A 15,432-nucleotide genomic window follows, 5' to 3' on the forward strand; every position below is an offset into this window, starting at 1 on the left:
ATTTTGGCCCATAAAAATCCTAATGCTTTCAGAATAAAAGTACATTAGTGTGCCAAATTGTTACGGTTGAATAAGCATTTTTCAAGTGCTTCAGTAACAACATGTGACTATACACAAAGTTTGTTTTCTATACAGTAGTCTGTATCACATCCTTCAAATTTATCACCATGAATTTAAATACAAAACAACCTTTAACCTGTTCAGAGTTTGATCATACTGATTTGCCTGAGACAATGCTCCATTCTTCTAATCAAAATGTAATTTGCATAGTCCTAAAATAAGTTTAAAATGATAAGATTAAAGAACAGTCATTCTGTAGTCTTTATGTTTTACTCCTGTGGTTTTAGTGAGCACTGCCTTAGTATTTGCTAGTATTTTTTACACATTGTTCCTATTTAATACAACAGTCCTGTCCATGAAGAAACTATTGAAACTATTGAAATAAAAATACATGAGTAGTCTATCTATCAAGTCTTTCAACCCATCTTATTTTGCCGTCATGGTTATCTTTTTAATCTCAACAGAAATGAAATTCCTTATTTTATTGGAAGAAGAACACCTGTACAAAACTCAATTAAATTCATTTCAGTTCCTTTATTGATGATAGCACTGGAATTCCCCAGTTGGTGCATTTAAAGGAAATAAGCAACACATTTAAAGACATTTCAACATTTTCTAAATATTAGATCATACCTAAAGTGAAAGTGGACAGGCTCTCACCCCAGCAAAGGATAAGAGGTTAAAGTTAATGGATGTGTGGGTAGTTTTTTCAGGTGTTGATTCATCTTCACCCTAGCCTCATGCCTCATATTCAAACAATCTTTGGACTCCCTAACTATCCCCAGCCTCTGAATAAATTCTCATATCATCCCAGTCCCCCCAAAAAAACCCTGCCCAGTGGAAAACAATGACTATAGACCAGTGGCTCTAATCTCCATCATTATGAAGTGCTTTGAAAAGCTTGTCGAGGTAAACTCAGTTTTAGATCCATTTCAGTTTGAACACAGACAGGGAAACAGCACTGATGATGCTACCCCTGGTAACACTGACCTTGTTAGTAAGCACTTTGAAAACACCAAAGCCCATCCATGTATTTCATTTTTATCTTTGTCAAGTTGTGTGACTTTATCCACCTAATTCATAATGAGGAAAAACACAAAAAATGGTTTTTGATCCAAGGCCAGTGGGTGATCACAAGCCAGTGGTCATCCGTGACATACCCATTACACAAGTCTCCACATATGAATTCTTGTGATTGCATTTGAACAGTAATCTAAGTTTGAGGTAGAGGAGAGCCTGTGCTCCTGCCCGCAACAGAGTGTTAGGAGTGAATTCTAATTGTTTGTACATTTTATATCAGTGATCAAACATGGGGTGTTAGTTTGGTTTGGTAACCCCTCTGTGCAGCTAGCTGGTCCGTATGGTATACATCTCCTGAAGGTCACTGGAGAGAAGAAGAACCTCAGATGCATGAACAGTCGGCCATTAAACCAGCATGCAAAATTTGGTCTGGTTAATTGTCTGCTTAGAGTGTGAGCTCCTCCTCTCAGGCAGACGTTACAGAGTCTCACAGTGCGGATATGATAATGTACATTTACATATACATTTACATTTACTCATTTGGCTGAACTGAAAACTGAGTGTAGATGGCTCCTTATATAAAAGAAAAGTTCAACATTTTGGAAATTACTCTTATTTGTATACTCTTATAGCTTGGTTAGCTTAAAGTAGCTTAGCATAAAGTTTGTAAAATAAGGGGAACTACTAGCCTGGCTCTATCCAAAGAAAAAAAAGAACCTCAGAGATACTGGTAGGTGGATTTTACTACCTTTGTGTAGAACCAGATTAGCTGTTTGTTTCAGGCCTTTATGCTAAGTTAAATTAACTGGCCAAAATGTTAAAGTATTTCCTTATTGCATGAGCAGCCATATACACTCTGATGCAAGTCTGTTACGTAGACCTGATGACAACTAATGCCCTCACGACAAACTACATGGCCATAAAAGTGAATCAGCACCTGAAACGCTGAACACTTTAAACTTCTTGAAGGTAGGATTTATTGCTTTTGTAAAGCCTTTAGTTTCAGTTAGGTGTATCTAACAAACTGGCAGATGAGATGTAAAATTGTGAAATAATCAGAATTATGAAGGCCATCATCAAAATGTAAACAAATCTAAATAAGAGAGTGTGCACGTAAAGTGAAGTGAAGGGGAAGAAAAGCCTGAGTGGTATTAATGAGCAGCGACAAAACAGGGAAACAAGTCAACAGAAAAGAGATTATAGTTGTTGTCTTTATTCAGTAATGCTAATGACATCGAGTCATGGTGCTCCGATCTTTCAGTCTCAGGTGACCTCAGTCGTCAATCAACATGGTAAAGCACTCATTGTCCAAGAAATAATTTGCAGATCACTGCTGTAATGCCCCTCCCTTGGTTTCCTCCTCTGTGATTGCTTAATCATGTTTTTTTTAAACTGTTTTTTAACAGTTTTCCTGTCTTTCCTCTCGTTGCTACCTCTTGAAGGAATGTAGAAAAGTTTTTATAGGTCACAGTGAGCTCTCCTCCTGTGTGTGTACTCTCAATCCTCACTCTCTCTCTCCCCTCCCCCAACTCTCGTTTAGCCCTTACCTTACCTGGCTGTGTGTGTTGTTCAGACACACCCGGCTGCTCCATATCAACCAATCGCTGCTCCAAGGGAGAAACACCAAGGAGGTGTACTTCCTGTGTTCCGTGAGAGAAGAATGGGGCAGGAGAGAGGAGAGAGTTGTGTACTTTTGTTTTGCCAGGGGGGTCCACACAGGCGGTCCTGCTGGCAGTAGAGGGGAGGGAAATGGACTGAAGTAGTGGACAGACTCTGCAGACTTTTGTTTGATTTATGGGAGATCTCCTTGTTCAGTAACAGCGACTGAGAGGACAACACCGAGGGAAGGAGGAGGGGAAGATAAGTGTCAATCTGTTCAGACTTGTTTGAGAATTTGAGGGAGGAGGGGAGGTGGGGAGAGACTGAGAGAGAAACAGCAAGAGGGAAAAGCAAGGAGAGCTCAGGCGTAAACATTCAGTTTTTCACAAGAGTTAAAGTAGTGAGAGAGAAAGAAAAAGGCATTTCAGATTTATTTGAAAAAACGGAAGCTGTTTCTTGTGTCATCTGGACAACGTGAATACATGGAATGAAATCTTATGTGTTGTGCAATCCCATGCTTTTGAGCTGAGCTGGACTGGAGGGAGGGGGGAGGACTGGATCTCCCCAGGATACCACATTCAGGTGAGTCCCTTTACTATTTTTTCATGGATTTCAGATGAACATTCTGCAGACTGCTTCTGGTACACAGATTTAGATCGGGCTTAGTTGTGGTTTACATGTTACATGCCGTGCCTATGTGTCACAGGCCCCTGCTTTCTGAAAGACTTCTTTTGGTATGCTGTGCTTTGCAGGTCTGTGTTGCATTCTTAGATAACTGTAAGAGGGTGTCACCTTTTCTCTATCCTCCTTCTTCCTGAGGTTTCTTTACAACTAGATTTAACCTAAAGTATCAAATGGCCTTTATCTTGGAATTACAACTGTGGCTATTTAAGGTGTTTGACAAATAAAAGTAACAGGAAAACAGAGTGAAGACTCAGCCGAATTGCTGCAGAGGTCATAACTTTTCACAGGGAATAATCAATGGAATAATGAGGAGTTTCCCAGACAATTCATATTCACTTTGTGAAATTAACTAAACATGCAAGTTTGCAGAGCCTCCTGATTTTGTTCAATATGACCTGTATTTTGTTCCTGAAAATTGATGTTATTGCCGCATTTCTAAACTGATGAGTGTTACTGTCTTATAGGTTCTCCATATTGTGGTACAATGGGGACCAAAAGGCCCAGCTGCACCCTCTTTGACACTTTATCTAACATAAACATGTCTGACCGCAAGCTTCAGCCAGGTGGAAAAATCTCCCGGGATCCAAGTCCCAGGCCAGCGATGACTGCCCAGTCGGAGCGAGAGAGAGACAGCAACCGAGAGGAAGACTGGAGGAGGGAAAGAGAAATGGAGAAAATGAGAGACAAGGCAAGATACAAAGATATGGACCCACGGGATAGATACTACGAAAGAGCTCCTGCACCCAGGGTGAGAGAGGGAGAAAGAGAGTGGAGGGAGAGAGAAAGGAGACAAGAAGACGACAGAAGCAGAAATGGACGGCCACTGTCGAATTTAGAGAGAGACGCTGACAGAGAGCTGGAAAGGGGGATGAAGAAAGGCGATACATTTCCCAGAATGAGAAAAAGCAGCGCAGAACGTGGCAGAAGAACCCTTGGGATGGATGAAGAAAAAGGAGATAGGAGGCAGAGAGATAGGCCGAGGAGATTAGAGGCAGATGAGTGGGAGAGAGAAAGAGGAAAGGCATGGCAGAGAGAGAGGTACAGAGAGATAGAAAGGGATGAGTTCCAAAGCAGGGCAAAGGAAGAGGGGAAAAGAAGGGGAGGACGACCTGTAGAAGATGAGAAATTACGACAGAGGGACAGATATCAGGAGTCTGATGCTTTTCTAGAAAGGGGGAGAGAAGTGGGTGATTCATGGGACAGAAGAGAAAGAGATGCAACAAGAACAAGAGAAAAGCCAAGGCCTAACATGGGAGAGAGGGAGACCAGGATGCCATCTCCACACAGGCGAAGAGACAGAGAGATGTACTCAGATAGGAAGGAGAGGGAAGAGGTGCACAGGAGAGAGGGAAGGAGGGACACCAGAAGTGAAGGAGACAGTGATGAGAGAGAGTTCAGGAGGGAAAGAGTGAGGGACAGAGAGAGGGAGGAGTTGATATATCAACACAGCAGAAGTGAGGGGGATGACAAGGGCAAAAAAGAAAGGGAGAGAGATCAAAATAGGCAGGGATACAGGGACGAGGACAGGCAGCGATACAGAGACAGGGACAGAGAACGAGAAGTGGATAGGTCCAGGAAGAGGGGAGTGGAGAAAGACAGGGAGAGGTACAGAGAGGTTGACAGGAGAGCAGCAAGGGAGGCAAATAGGGAGGGAGAGAGGTGGAAGGAAAGTGGGAGAGATTTGAAGGATGACAGAATGTGGTCAAATGACAGGAGAGAGGGTGACAGATACAGAGAGTATGAGCAAAGGAGAGACCGGGAAAGAAAAGACAGAGAGGCAGATCCTAGGTGGGATGAAACAACAGGCAGAAGCAGCCGATCCCTGAACAAGACAGCTCCTAGGGTGCCGCCACGATCCCAGAGCAGTGGAGAGTGGAGCAGCGACGTGGACACTGAGACAAGATATAGAAGAGGTAGAGACAGTTATGAAGAGCAAGAATCCGGGAGAGAGAGCGCTACTGTGAGCGAAAGAGATGTGGAAGAACAGAGGTATCCAGAGAGAGCTGCTGAAAGAAGTCAAAGGGAGCAAAAGAGAAGTGACAGACAAGAGAGAGATAGAGTAGAAATGACAGGCAGCATGCCAGAGCAGAGAAGGATGTGGTTAGAGCCACAGAGGGGTAAGAATAGTAAAGAAGAATTTCTAGACAGAGAGAGACACACAAGACGGAAAGAGAGGAGGAGAGAGGAAGAGAGGAGTATGGAGTCACAGGCTGAGTGGGGAAGAGAGGGGCAACCAGTAAAAGAGGAACCAGATGAGAGGTACTTGGACCAAAGTAGTTACAGACAAGGACATGCACATAGAAATGAGTACAAGAGAGAGACAGAGGGTGTAAGTGATTTAGAGGAGGTCTGGAGAGAGACAGACAAGAGAGGGAAGGAACATCTGTTTAACAGCAGTGGTGGGATGGAGGGAGAGAGGGATGCAGAGGGAGAGAACATGACAGATAACACAGAGGAGAGTGACAGAGAGGAAGAGGGTGGGATCGATTATTTGGCCCACTCCAAGAAAGAAAGAGGAAGTGAGTCAGGGTGGAGGCAAGAAAGAGACAGTATGCTGTCGGGAGAGGACGGCTTTGTGACCGTGTCCAGTGGCGGAGACGAGGAGGACGAGCGAGAAGAAGAAGATGAGGAGTTTGAGGACTGTCAGGAGTTCTGGGAAGGTGGAGTTGCATATGACCGCACCTTACCTGTTGGCTTCAAGGGCTGTGAGGGAGATGAGGAGAGGGAAGTGGAACGGACTGTGGGTAAGGAGGAAGCGGTTGATGAAGAGGAACAAGAGAGGGAAAAAACGTCACAGTACGTCTTCTGTGTGATTGGAGAGACTTTGCCCCGGTCAAAACCTGACAGTACGTCACCATCACAAGTGAATCAGATGGGAGGTATGGAAAGAGACGATGCAAATTTAGAAAGGTGTCATCACTTTAGCAATGATGTCACACAGCGACCTCAGGATGACCTGCATGTGACACTGAGCAGAAATGATGAATTCCCAATCATCAACAACCAGGACACAAAAGGCAAAAGTCAGCATGACACGCCAAGGGAGGAGAGGGTCACCATAGGAGAAACAACAAAAGTAGATATTAGATACAGAACGTCTTCAGAGCTTCAAGACACAGAGACTGGAGAGGGAATAAAGAGCAAAGCGGAGCACCCATATGCTGAAATAGGGCAGATTAAAAGAGACTCGCAGACTGAAAAGCTCCTCATCGAGTGGAGAGAGAAAAATAAAGAACTGCCCGAAAGAGGAAGTGAGCAACCTTCTCAGGTCCTGAGTAATCCTTATGCTGATGTTTCTTCTCAGGCCAATTTTGAACAAATTCAACCCATCCTGGATAGGATAAACACTGGAGCAATGAGTCCAGAAGAGGTGGAAGCTATTCGAATCCGACTGAGTGGGGCATGGAGCATATCCGAGGAGCCCAAGCGGCATTCCCAAGCCCCTCACCTCAAATGGGCCAAAAATGTGGTCCGTGAGATCCTGGGACACTCAGAGGAACAGCTTGTGGATGAACCAAACTCAGAGGAACAAGGAGACCAGGTGGTCAACCAGTCTGAGACGATGATCAAGGACGACGAAGAGCAGGAGGAGGTTTCACAGGGGACTGGAGAGATTGCTGGTGTTATGTTGACAGGGAACGAACTGCACTCTGAACCAGAGCTGGAGGACGAAGAGCCGCTGGTGGTGGAGGGACTGAGAGGTATGGGGCAGAGCCACGCTGACATGCATGCTGACCAGTTCACAGCTATGCATGGTGACACACCCACACACACTCATGCTGACACACTGTTAGACGCGGAAGGGAAGAAGGATCACAATACGGACAAAGAGACTGAGCCTGCTGGTCATCTTCAGTTAGAAAGGGCAGATACAGAGGCTAAAGTTACTCAAGAGGGAGGTAATGAGGTCACATTATCAGAAAAAGAAAAAGAAGTAAGTGGAGAGAAAGAAGTGGAGATGTACTTATCTGTAAGCAACACGCTCTACAAGCCTAATAGCTGCCCCATTCTTAATTATGAATCTGATGCTGACCTCCTCATACCCTCCAGAGAGGGTAAGAGCCGGGAGGAGGAAGACAGAATGGGTGAAAGTGAAGAGGAAAGGCAGGGAGGGGAGCCTGAGGAGAGGGGTAACGCAGTGGAGGTGGGAAACACAAGAGTGGGAGAAGAAATTGAAGTGGACAACAGAGAGGCAGAGAGGCAAATAGGAGGAGGGACCCTTAAGAGCACCTGCAGTTTCCGTGATTTGGGTCCTGAGGCCCGAATACGAAGGAGGGGAATCCGTAAAACCACTGAAAGAAGAGGAAATGGAGAGCATGTAGAAGTGGAAGAAGAAGAAGAAGAAGGTGTTGGAAGGGATCGCAGAACCAGAATATTCTCTACAACAGGTAAAGACAGGGGACTGAGGATAGAAACACTGGTTATCTGCTCAAATCAGTCATGTTTTCAAAAGGGCACATAATTAAACACCACTATTAAACATCACGCATTACTGGTTATTTTAATAATTTAATCAGATCATTCAATCAGCGTGCGTTTTCTCTTCGTTGTCATCTAACCATATCCTCTGTTTTACAGTCTTGAGAGTTTCTTACATCATTTTGTTACATCAATCACAGAACCACAAATCAGTGTGCTGATCTCAATACGTTACATTGCCTTTAAACTGGAACTTGCGTCATGGGTATTGTGGTTACAGGTAGTGGGAGGAGAGAAATGAAGGTGGAGGGAGCATGAGCTAAAAGGCTTGGGTTAATCCTGGTTTGGGACATAACATGAGAAACACGACCTTTGGAGACACACTAATCTCTTCTGTCAAAACTAACCATTTAAAAAAAACTATTACCTATTTATTTATTTATTTATTTATTTATTTATTTATTTAGTTGTTTGTTTTTTGTTTTATTCATTTGATCGGTATGCTGTTTTATAATGTTTCGACGAATGGATACTTTTTTATTCCAGATGATGAGGATGATCGCAGCAAAAGCTGGGGAGAAGTGGAGCTGAGGTGAGTGAAACAGTCACACACACACAACATGATACATTGGATTGTGATGCATGTTAAATTACAGTTTTGGTCAGGCCTATCCAGGGTTTAGTTCTTGGAGGGACAATGCCTTAGTTCCGTGATGTCAGGAACATCACTAAAATTTTGAATCACTCAATAAAATCCTATATTTGCACATTCAATGGAAATGCTCCACAGGAAAAAGCAGTTTTTGACAGTTTTATTCAAATTATAAATAAATTGTTGTTGTGACTCTTCCTTGCTACTGTAGGAATGTTTTGGACACAATCGAAAGACGGAAGAGGAATTCAAGGTTTTTCAGTGAGTATCTCTGTTCCTTCTTTACTTTTTGCTTAATGCAGGTCATGCACTTTAAATATTATATGGTTTCTTAAAGGACAAGTCAGGAACATCATCTTCAGTCACGCCTATTTTCAAAATTCATTGCATGTTGCATATGACTAGACTTATTCAATTTAAATGATTTTTTAAGAATCACTGACAGTTTTGTTTCATAGTAAGTATTAAGACTGATCATTAGAAAAAGCTGTGTAGGCGACAGTGATGTGTCTTCAGTTCATATCTTCCTTGTCAGTGGCCAGGAAATGTGTGACGTGGTTCAACATCCCCCTTTAAATATTTCCCTTCAATGTGTGTGATTCATCTCTGTTTGCATACAGCCTTACTAATTGTTTATCTCTTACTCAGTACGTTCTGGCTGCTGAATTTAAATGAAATACACAAATGAAAGGAAATCTATGTTCAGTTTACTGTTGGCTCACACACCATTTAAAAATTAGCTTTTAAACAATCTAAAATGGCAGCAGCTGCCTGAACCTATGATTCACATGGATATTGCAAGAAATGGGACAGGCCTGTGTGTGCGTGTATGTGCTGTGTATGTGTGTGTCTGTGGAAGCCACAGACAGGTTTCTGCAAGCATTCATATCTCCTAACTCGAGGGAAAAACAGCTGCTACTGTGACTTTGCATTCCAACAAGTATGTGTAAAAGGAATGTCAAATGCAAACAACTCGTCTTGGCTAACACTGTTCCTGTCTCTGTCTATCTTCTTTCCTTTGCTTCCTGTATTTTCAACCTTCTTTTTCTCCTTCTCCCTCTTTCTTTCTGTGTCTGTTTCACTTCCTCTCCTTCTCCCAGATGCTGCCCAGCTCTACCAGCAGTACAGTGAGGCGGCACAGAACTTTGAGATCCTCCGTCAGTCTCGCTCCGATGTGCTGTCTGTGTGCGAGGACAATACCTCCTCTCCTGCTCCCTCGCCTCCCCCTGCCCGCAGACCTCTACCTCCCATACCTCCTGTCCCACACCCCCACTCCTTGGCCTACACAGGCTCTATCACCAGTGTCAAAAGCTTGCCTCTTCCTGAGCCCCCCAAGAACGAAGGCAGGCCAACGTCTCCACGTCTGTCCATCTCGCTCACACAGTCGTCCACACTGTGGAGGGACCTTCCGGGGGTCAGGAACAGTGGTATGCTGGAGGAGCTGAATGAGGACCAGAGGCGACTACAGGAGGTATCACATTGTCTCACTGCACATATGAGAGTCTAGTCACCGTTTAATGGCATGAAATTCTACATACAGCAAGTATGAGGAATTTTGACTGAATCCCCCTGATTTTCCTTAAGGCAGGAATGTTGTCCCAGTAATTTCCCAGTGAATGCAGTGCAAACCTTCACAACATTAATGCCTCAGTGAAATTCAGGAGAATCACTTAGGCATTTCTGTGCATGACAGTTGTTTTCCTTTCTTCCCATGGCCTTACTTCCTAATTCACCTTGTTTGATGGATTTTCAAATTTTATTTAGAATAAATAAAATTGTATGTTTCTTTTATCTACAGCAAGTACCACTGAGCAAGTCAACAATGTAAGACTTGCTCAGTCTGTTTGCACTTCCTTCATTGGAAAGTTACTGGCACAGCATTTCTGCATCAGTGACAATCAGGAGAGTCCCATCTTATGGCTGCTTTCAAGTTCCCTGCAGCTGTTACACATCTCATTTATATGAAATGAATTGTTTGAGGTTTTTAAATTTCAGCAGTTATAGTTTTAATGATTCACCTCCTTGTTTACTGCTTTCAAGGGACCAGACTGCTTTGGGCGTCGTTTCACATCAGCAGCTACTCTATTGTTTCATTTGGTGGTGACTTTTGGGAAATGGTGTGACTGACATGAATCAGCTTCTTACTGTTATTTCTTCACACCTCATACTACTCAAATCACGCAAAACATTCAGACTTGCCACATCCCAGAATAACCCTCCCATCAATCCAGTTTTTATTGGCAGCGCTTCCTGTTAGATGATGGGATTGCATCAACATGTTGTGATCCTCTAGTGCTATAGGAGTTTTCCTGTAAACTACAAACTAAACTTGTGTCTCACCAGGAACACTTCCACTCATTGTGAAATCATGCTCCTCTGTTCTCGCATTCACATTCTTGTCAAAGTGCCCTGGCTTCTGGAGAACAGATAACCCCCGCTTCTTAAGCAATAAATTACTAGTTGTGTCTTTCTCAATGTTTCTGATGTATTTCTCTCCTTTGTGTTTTTTAGGTGAGATTTGAGGTACTGACATCAGAAGCCTCCTACTGTCGGAGTTTGGACATTGTTGTTGAGCACTTTGTCAAGTCAAAACAGCTGGGGGCGCTGCTGACCACTCAAGATAGAAACTGGCTGTTTTCCCGGTTGGCTGACGTCCGAGCCATCAGCCACAGGTTAGAACTATTACACATCTACTAGAGCGTTTGGATATAAATCTTAGGCAAAATCATTTAGCTATGACGTGAATGAGTCATGCTCAAACATGCTTGTGCTGTGCAAGATTCACTTTTTACAAATCTGTGGGGAGAATAGGCTTAAACCAGTTCTTGTTTTTTTTTTTTGTTTCAGTTTTTTGTCAAAGCTGGAGGAGCGGGTGGAATCAGACATCGTGCATTTTACTGTGTGTGATATCATTGCCCGTCACTGCCAGCGCTTCAGAATGGTTTATGTGCCCTACCTCACCAACCAGTCCTATCAGGACGCCACCTACCAGAGACTCATGTAAGCTTTTGCATTTCAAGATCATTTTTGTTGGAGGCTTGCTCATGGATGCAGTGAAAATCAAAGCAGACCCATATACCCTCTCTGAAACTTATACCAATATCCAACGGTTAATGTGATTTCCTTTCCATAAAAACTCCAGCGATTGTTGTGTATTCTTTTTTTTTTTATCTGCATTCAAATTCTCTTTTCCTTTCAGGAATGAGAATCCCGGGTTCAAGCGGATTGTGGAGAAATTAGAGAGGAGTCCTGTTTGTCAGAGACTTCCTCTTCGTTCCTTCCTCGTCCTTCCTTTCCAGAGGATCACAAGAATAAAGCTGCTGGTCCAGGTGTGTGAGTGTGTGCAGGCTCTCTGAAAGGGCAAAGGTTAATGGTTCACAATATGTTCAGTCCTGTACCTTTCCATCCAATTGTGACACACACACTGTTTCTGTCCAGAACATTGTGAAGAGAACAACTCCAGGAACTGCAGAGGCGACGCAGGCCATCAAAGCTTTGAAACTTCTGGAGAAGGTACAGTAGGAGCCCCTTTCTATCCTACATTACTGTATGATAGTAATATTCAATATTTCTGTGACATATCCTGGTTATGTTGGACTCCTTGATGAGTTTTTTTTTTCTTTCATTCATCTCTCCTTCAGCTGATTCAAGAGAGTAATGACAGCATCTCCCAGATGAAAAGCATTGAGTCCTTGGTCTCTCTTAGTGCTAAGGTGGACTTTGAGTGCAGGGTAAGTGATGACTACCAGGGGTAAAGGGAGAAGATCAATACGATCACACTGGGATGATATGACCCTGTCATGTTACTGTTTTACAAAATTATGTTGTCTAAATTAATTTTCCCCAGTAAACTGTAATTAAAAATGGACAAAATAACATAGGTGATGTTTTTATTGCACATATGGAGTTTTACCTGACTTGTTGTAATACATTATGATATTGATTTTGACCAGAATTTCCAGCACTAATGAGTCGATTTCCTGGTTGTTTGTAGTGATGTTGATTCAAAGTCCGCTTATCAGCTCTTGAAGTTAACTCGGCCGTCATGGAGGTGGCTCAGTTGGCATCACACGATCTACAGTCGTGTGATGATTGGTTATCATATATGTGACACATGTACAACTGATCATGAGATGTGGTTGAAAAGTCCAGAAAAAGTTAGTGAGTGGAGTCTGAGTTAAAATCATTTGATCAAACTTCTGGTTCCATGCTGACAAGTGAACTTTCAAACTCAGAATAAATGACATGCTAACATTATTGTCTCTCTCTCTCTCTCTCTCTCTCTCTCTCTCTCTCTCTCTCTCTCTCTCTCTCTCTCTCTCTCTCTCTCTCTCTCTCTCTCTCTCTCTCTCTCTCTCTCTCTCTCTCTCTCTCTCTCTGTGTGTGTGTGTGTTACAGACTCTCCCTCTGATCAGTCAGTCTCGGAGGTTGGTCCGAGAAGGGGCAGTCACTGAGCTGATGGATTTCTCTCTAAAAGACACAGAGAGGAGCATTTACATGCACCTATTTAATGACTACTTGCTACTTTCACTACAAAAAGAGTGAGTCAACAAGCATGTTGTTCTGTAATGTTAGACTAATACATCGCCAGCTGATTATTACCATTAGCTACACCACAGCTTTTCCTTCCCATGTCTCATTTCTCCTCTGTGCTCTCGCTGTCTGCTGTTTCCAGAGGAGGAAGATTCACAGTAATTGACCATTCACCTGTATCAGAAGTGCGTGTAGAGAACTGCCGTGTCAAACTTCACTCCTTACAGAAGAACCTGTTCCGGCTCCACATGGCACACAAATCCCTGCTGCTAAGGACTGACACACAGTAAGACAATGAGGCAGTGGCAGGGAATGTTTGTGTTGGTTATTACATCACAAAAAGTAGAAAAGGTCTGCAGAGGAAATACTCGTCTTTGCTTTTTTTTTTTCTTCAGGAGTGATAAGCTACGTTGGATATCTGCTCTATCCCAACCACATCCTGAAATAGATTTTTCTGCAGCTCAAGGTAAACTACTTATCCTGATTTAGATCTTGCAAAGTGCTGAACGCTAAAATAAAATGGCAGACAGATTGTATAGTTCACCAGGAAGAAAACCACATTTAGGTAATGTCATACGGTAAACATGAATGGGCAGGTGGAAAAAAAAAAATCTTCGTCATCTTGTGGGTTGTAATGATGAAATATGGGGAATTTCTGAGAGAAACAAAATCCCCCCACTTTGCAGTGTCAACTAGTGCCATCATCAGTGCAATGCAAATAAAATCAAATGTTAACCCTAATCCAATCTGACCAACCTGCAACAACATGATATGAATGCATTATAACATACAATAGACTTTTCTCATGCTGAAATAATTGGCAAATCCAGAAAATACAAATCTGACATGCGAAGGGCCTGCAGAACCAGAATCTCCTCCCAGACATGTTCTTTTAACCCTCTCAGTCAGACACGGAGTTGTCTGATCGGTCTAATTCTAAAATACTGCTGAGTCACCACCTTAGCAGTTGCTAGGGAAACACCTAATTAACAGAGTTGCTCATCCCTGCTTTCAGCCTACTTCCAACCATACACTGGTACAGTAGTGTACCTGTCTCTACACTCCCCGACTAACCTTGAATGATAACAAAATTTGCTTCTTCTGGCCTTTAAGAATGTCCAGGTCAAGATGATCTGTTTTTCTTCTCCACCACTGCATATCTAACTTTAAGCAATATGCTTTATGGAATACATATCAGACCAAGTATTGATTGTATAGCCATCACAGGTTCCTTGCAACAAAAACAACAGGAGAAAGAGGGAGCTGTCAGTTCAGTGTTGTCTGTGCAGGTCCACACAGTGCTGTGAAAAGGTCTAATTGGGCAACATATTTGAAAACACCTGTGTGGGTGAACTGCAGATGTTTAGGGACTTTACAAAAGTAGTACACTGTTTGAGCATTATTGAATTTATCGATCTTTATGACTGTAGGTTTGACCGCTTTCTTCTCCCTCCCACGCAGATTTTCCACAGATGCAGTGCATTCGAGCTGTTGTTGCCCAGCAGCCTGATGAGCTGTCTTTAGAAAAAGCTGACATCATTCTAGTACACCAACAAAGCAGTGACCGTAAGATCATCATATTACTTTCTCCGTCATCATCATCCCTTTGAAGAGCCATTCACCTGTCCACGGTTTGATTATTGCACAGAAAAAGCATTCAAAATTTCTTTGTCTTGGATTCTTTCTTTTTCACAGATTGGGTAGAGGGGACCAGACTGTCTGATCGGCATCATGGGTGGGTGCCTGAGTCCCATTTGGAAACCATAAGCAACTCTAGAGTCCGACAACGCAACCTTTCGGATGCGCTCAAACTTACAACAGCCACAGCTGCTGTTTGAGCAGGATACTCAAGAGTGGGACTAAAGGGACATCCTGGATGCACCTTAAAGGATAAGACTGTTATCTGCTTCAAACTGCTGGAAATTGGACAATGGACATTGAGTGAAACAAATGGGAATTTCTGTCATGGAACTGTTGTGTGCAGCAGCTGAAATGCTGTAGGAATGCATCTCAATGTAGCATAACCTGTTTCACTCGGTGGAGCAATACATTGCCATAGAGCAATGCATGAACTGCTGAGGCCTACCTGAAAGACATTAAAGGTGTTGCGACTTTATTAATATTCATCTATGTCACAAACAACACTGTGTGTAAGATACGATAATTAATGGACAGGTGTTTTTAAGAAAGGAAAATCGTCTTTTTCTAAGAAACATTAATTGTGGACAAATTATTTGTGTATACTGAACTGAATCTAATAGATGGTTTAATGATGCATGTGTATTGAAAATTGAGCCCCTGCGTGCAGGAGAGCTGACGGAAATCATGCAAAAATGCACAGCAATCCAAGGATGTACAGAGGTTCCTTGGTTACACATTGAAGGCATTTCAATGAACTCAAAATGGTGGAATAAAATCACTTTTGAACATAACAAGCATGTCCCCTTGAGAATGAGCCGTGGCTT

General features: G+C 42.9%; 1 protein-coding gene across 2 annotated transcripts; it reads left to right on the forward strand.

Moving 5' to 3' along the window:
* Positions 1-3,121: 3,121 nt before the first annotated feature.
* arhgef5 (Rho guanine nucleotide exchange factor (GEF) 5) lies at positions 3,122-15,402 on the forward strand. 2 transcript variants are annotated; one of them, XM_071468268.1, is made up of 15 exons: positions 3,122-3,261; positions 3,828-7,751; positions 8,329-8,374; positions 8,646-8,695; positions 9,535-9,905; positions 10,946-11,106; positions 11,282-11,434; positions 11,634-11,763; positions 11,873-11,947; positions 12,076-12,165; positions 12,833-12,975; positions 13,110-13,253; positions 13,363-13,433; positions 14,429-14,533; positions 14,663-15,402. In XM_071468268.1, the coding sequence occupies exons 2-15, from the start codon at positions 3,848-3,850 to the stop codon at positions 14,803-14,805; spliced, it is 5,586 nt and encodes a 1,861-aa protein (XP_071324369.1). In that variant the 5' UTR covers positions 3,122-3,261; positions 3,828-3,847; the 3' UTR covers positions 14,806-15,402. The 2 variants fall into 2 exon arrangements, with proteins under 2 accessions (XP_071324369.1, XP_071324370.1); XM_071468269.1 differs by having other exon boundaries at positions 3,828-7,064.
* The last annotated feature ends 30 nt before the right edge of the window (positions 15,403-15,432 follow it).

This window comes from Trachinotus anak, unplaced genomic scaffold, assembly GCF_046630095.1.
Source record: "Trachinotus anak isolate AG129_WGS33_773 ecotype Australia unplaced genomic scaffold, CSIRO_AGI_Tana_v1 ptg000032l, whole genome shotgun sequence".
Classification (NCBI taxonomy): Eukaryota; Metazoa; Chordata; class Actinopteri; order Carangiformes; family Carangidae; genus Trachinotus; species Trachinotus anak.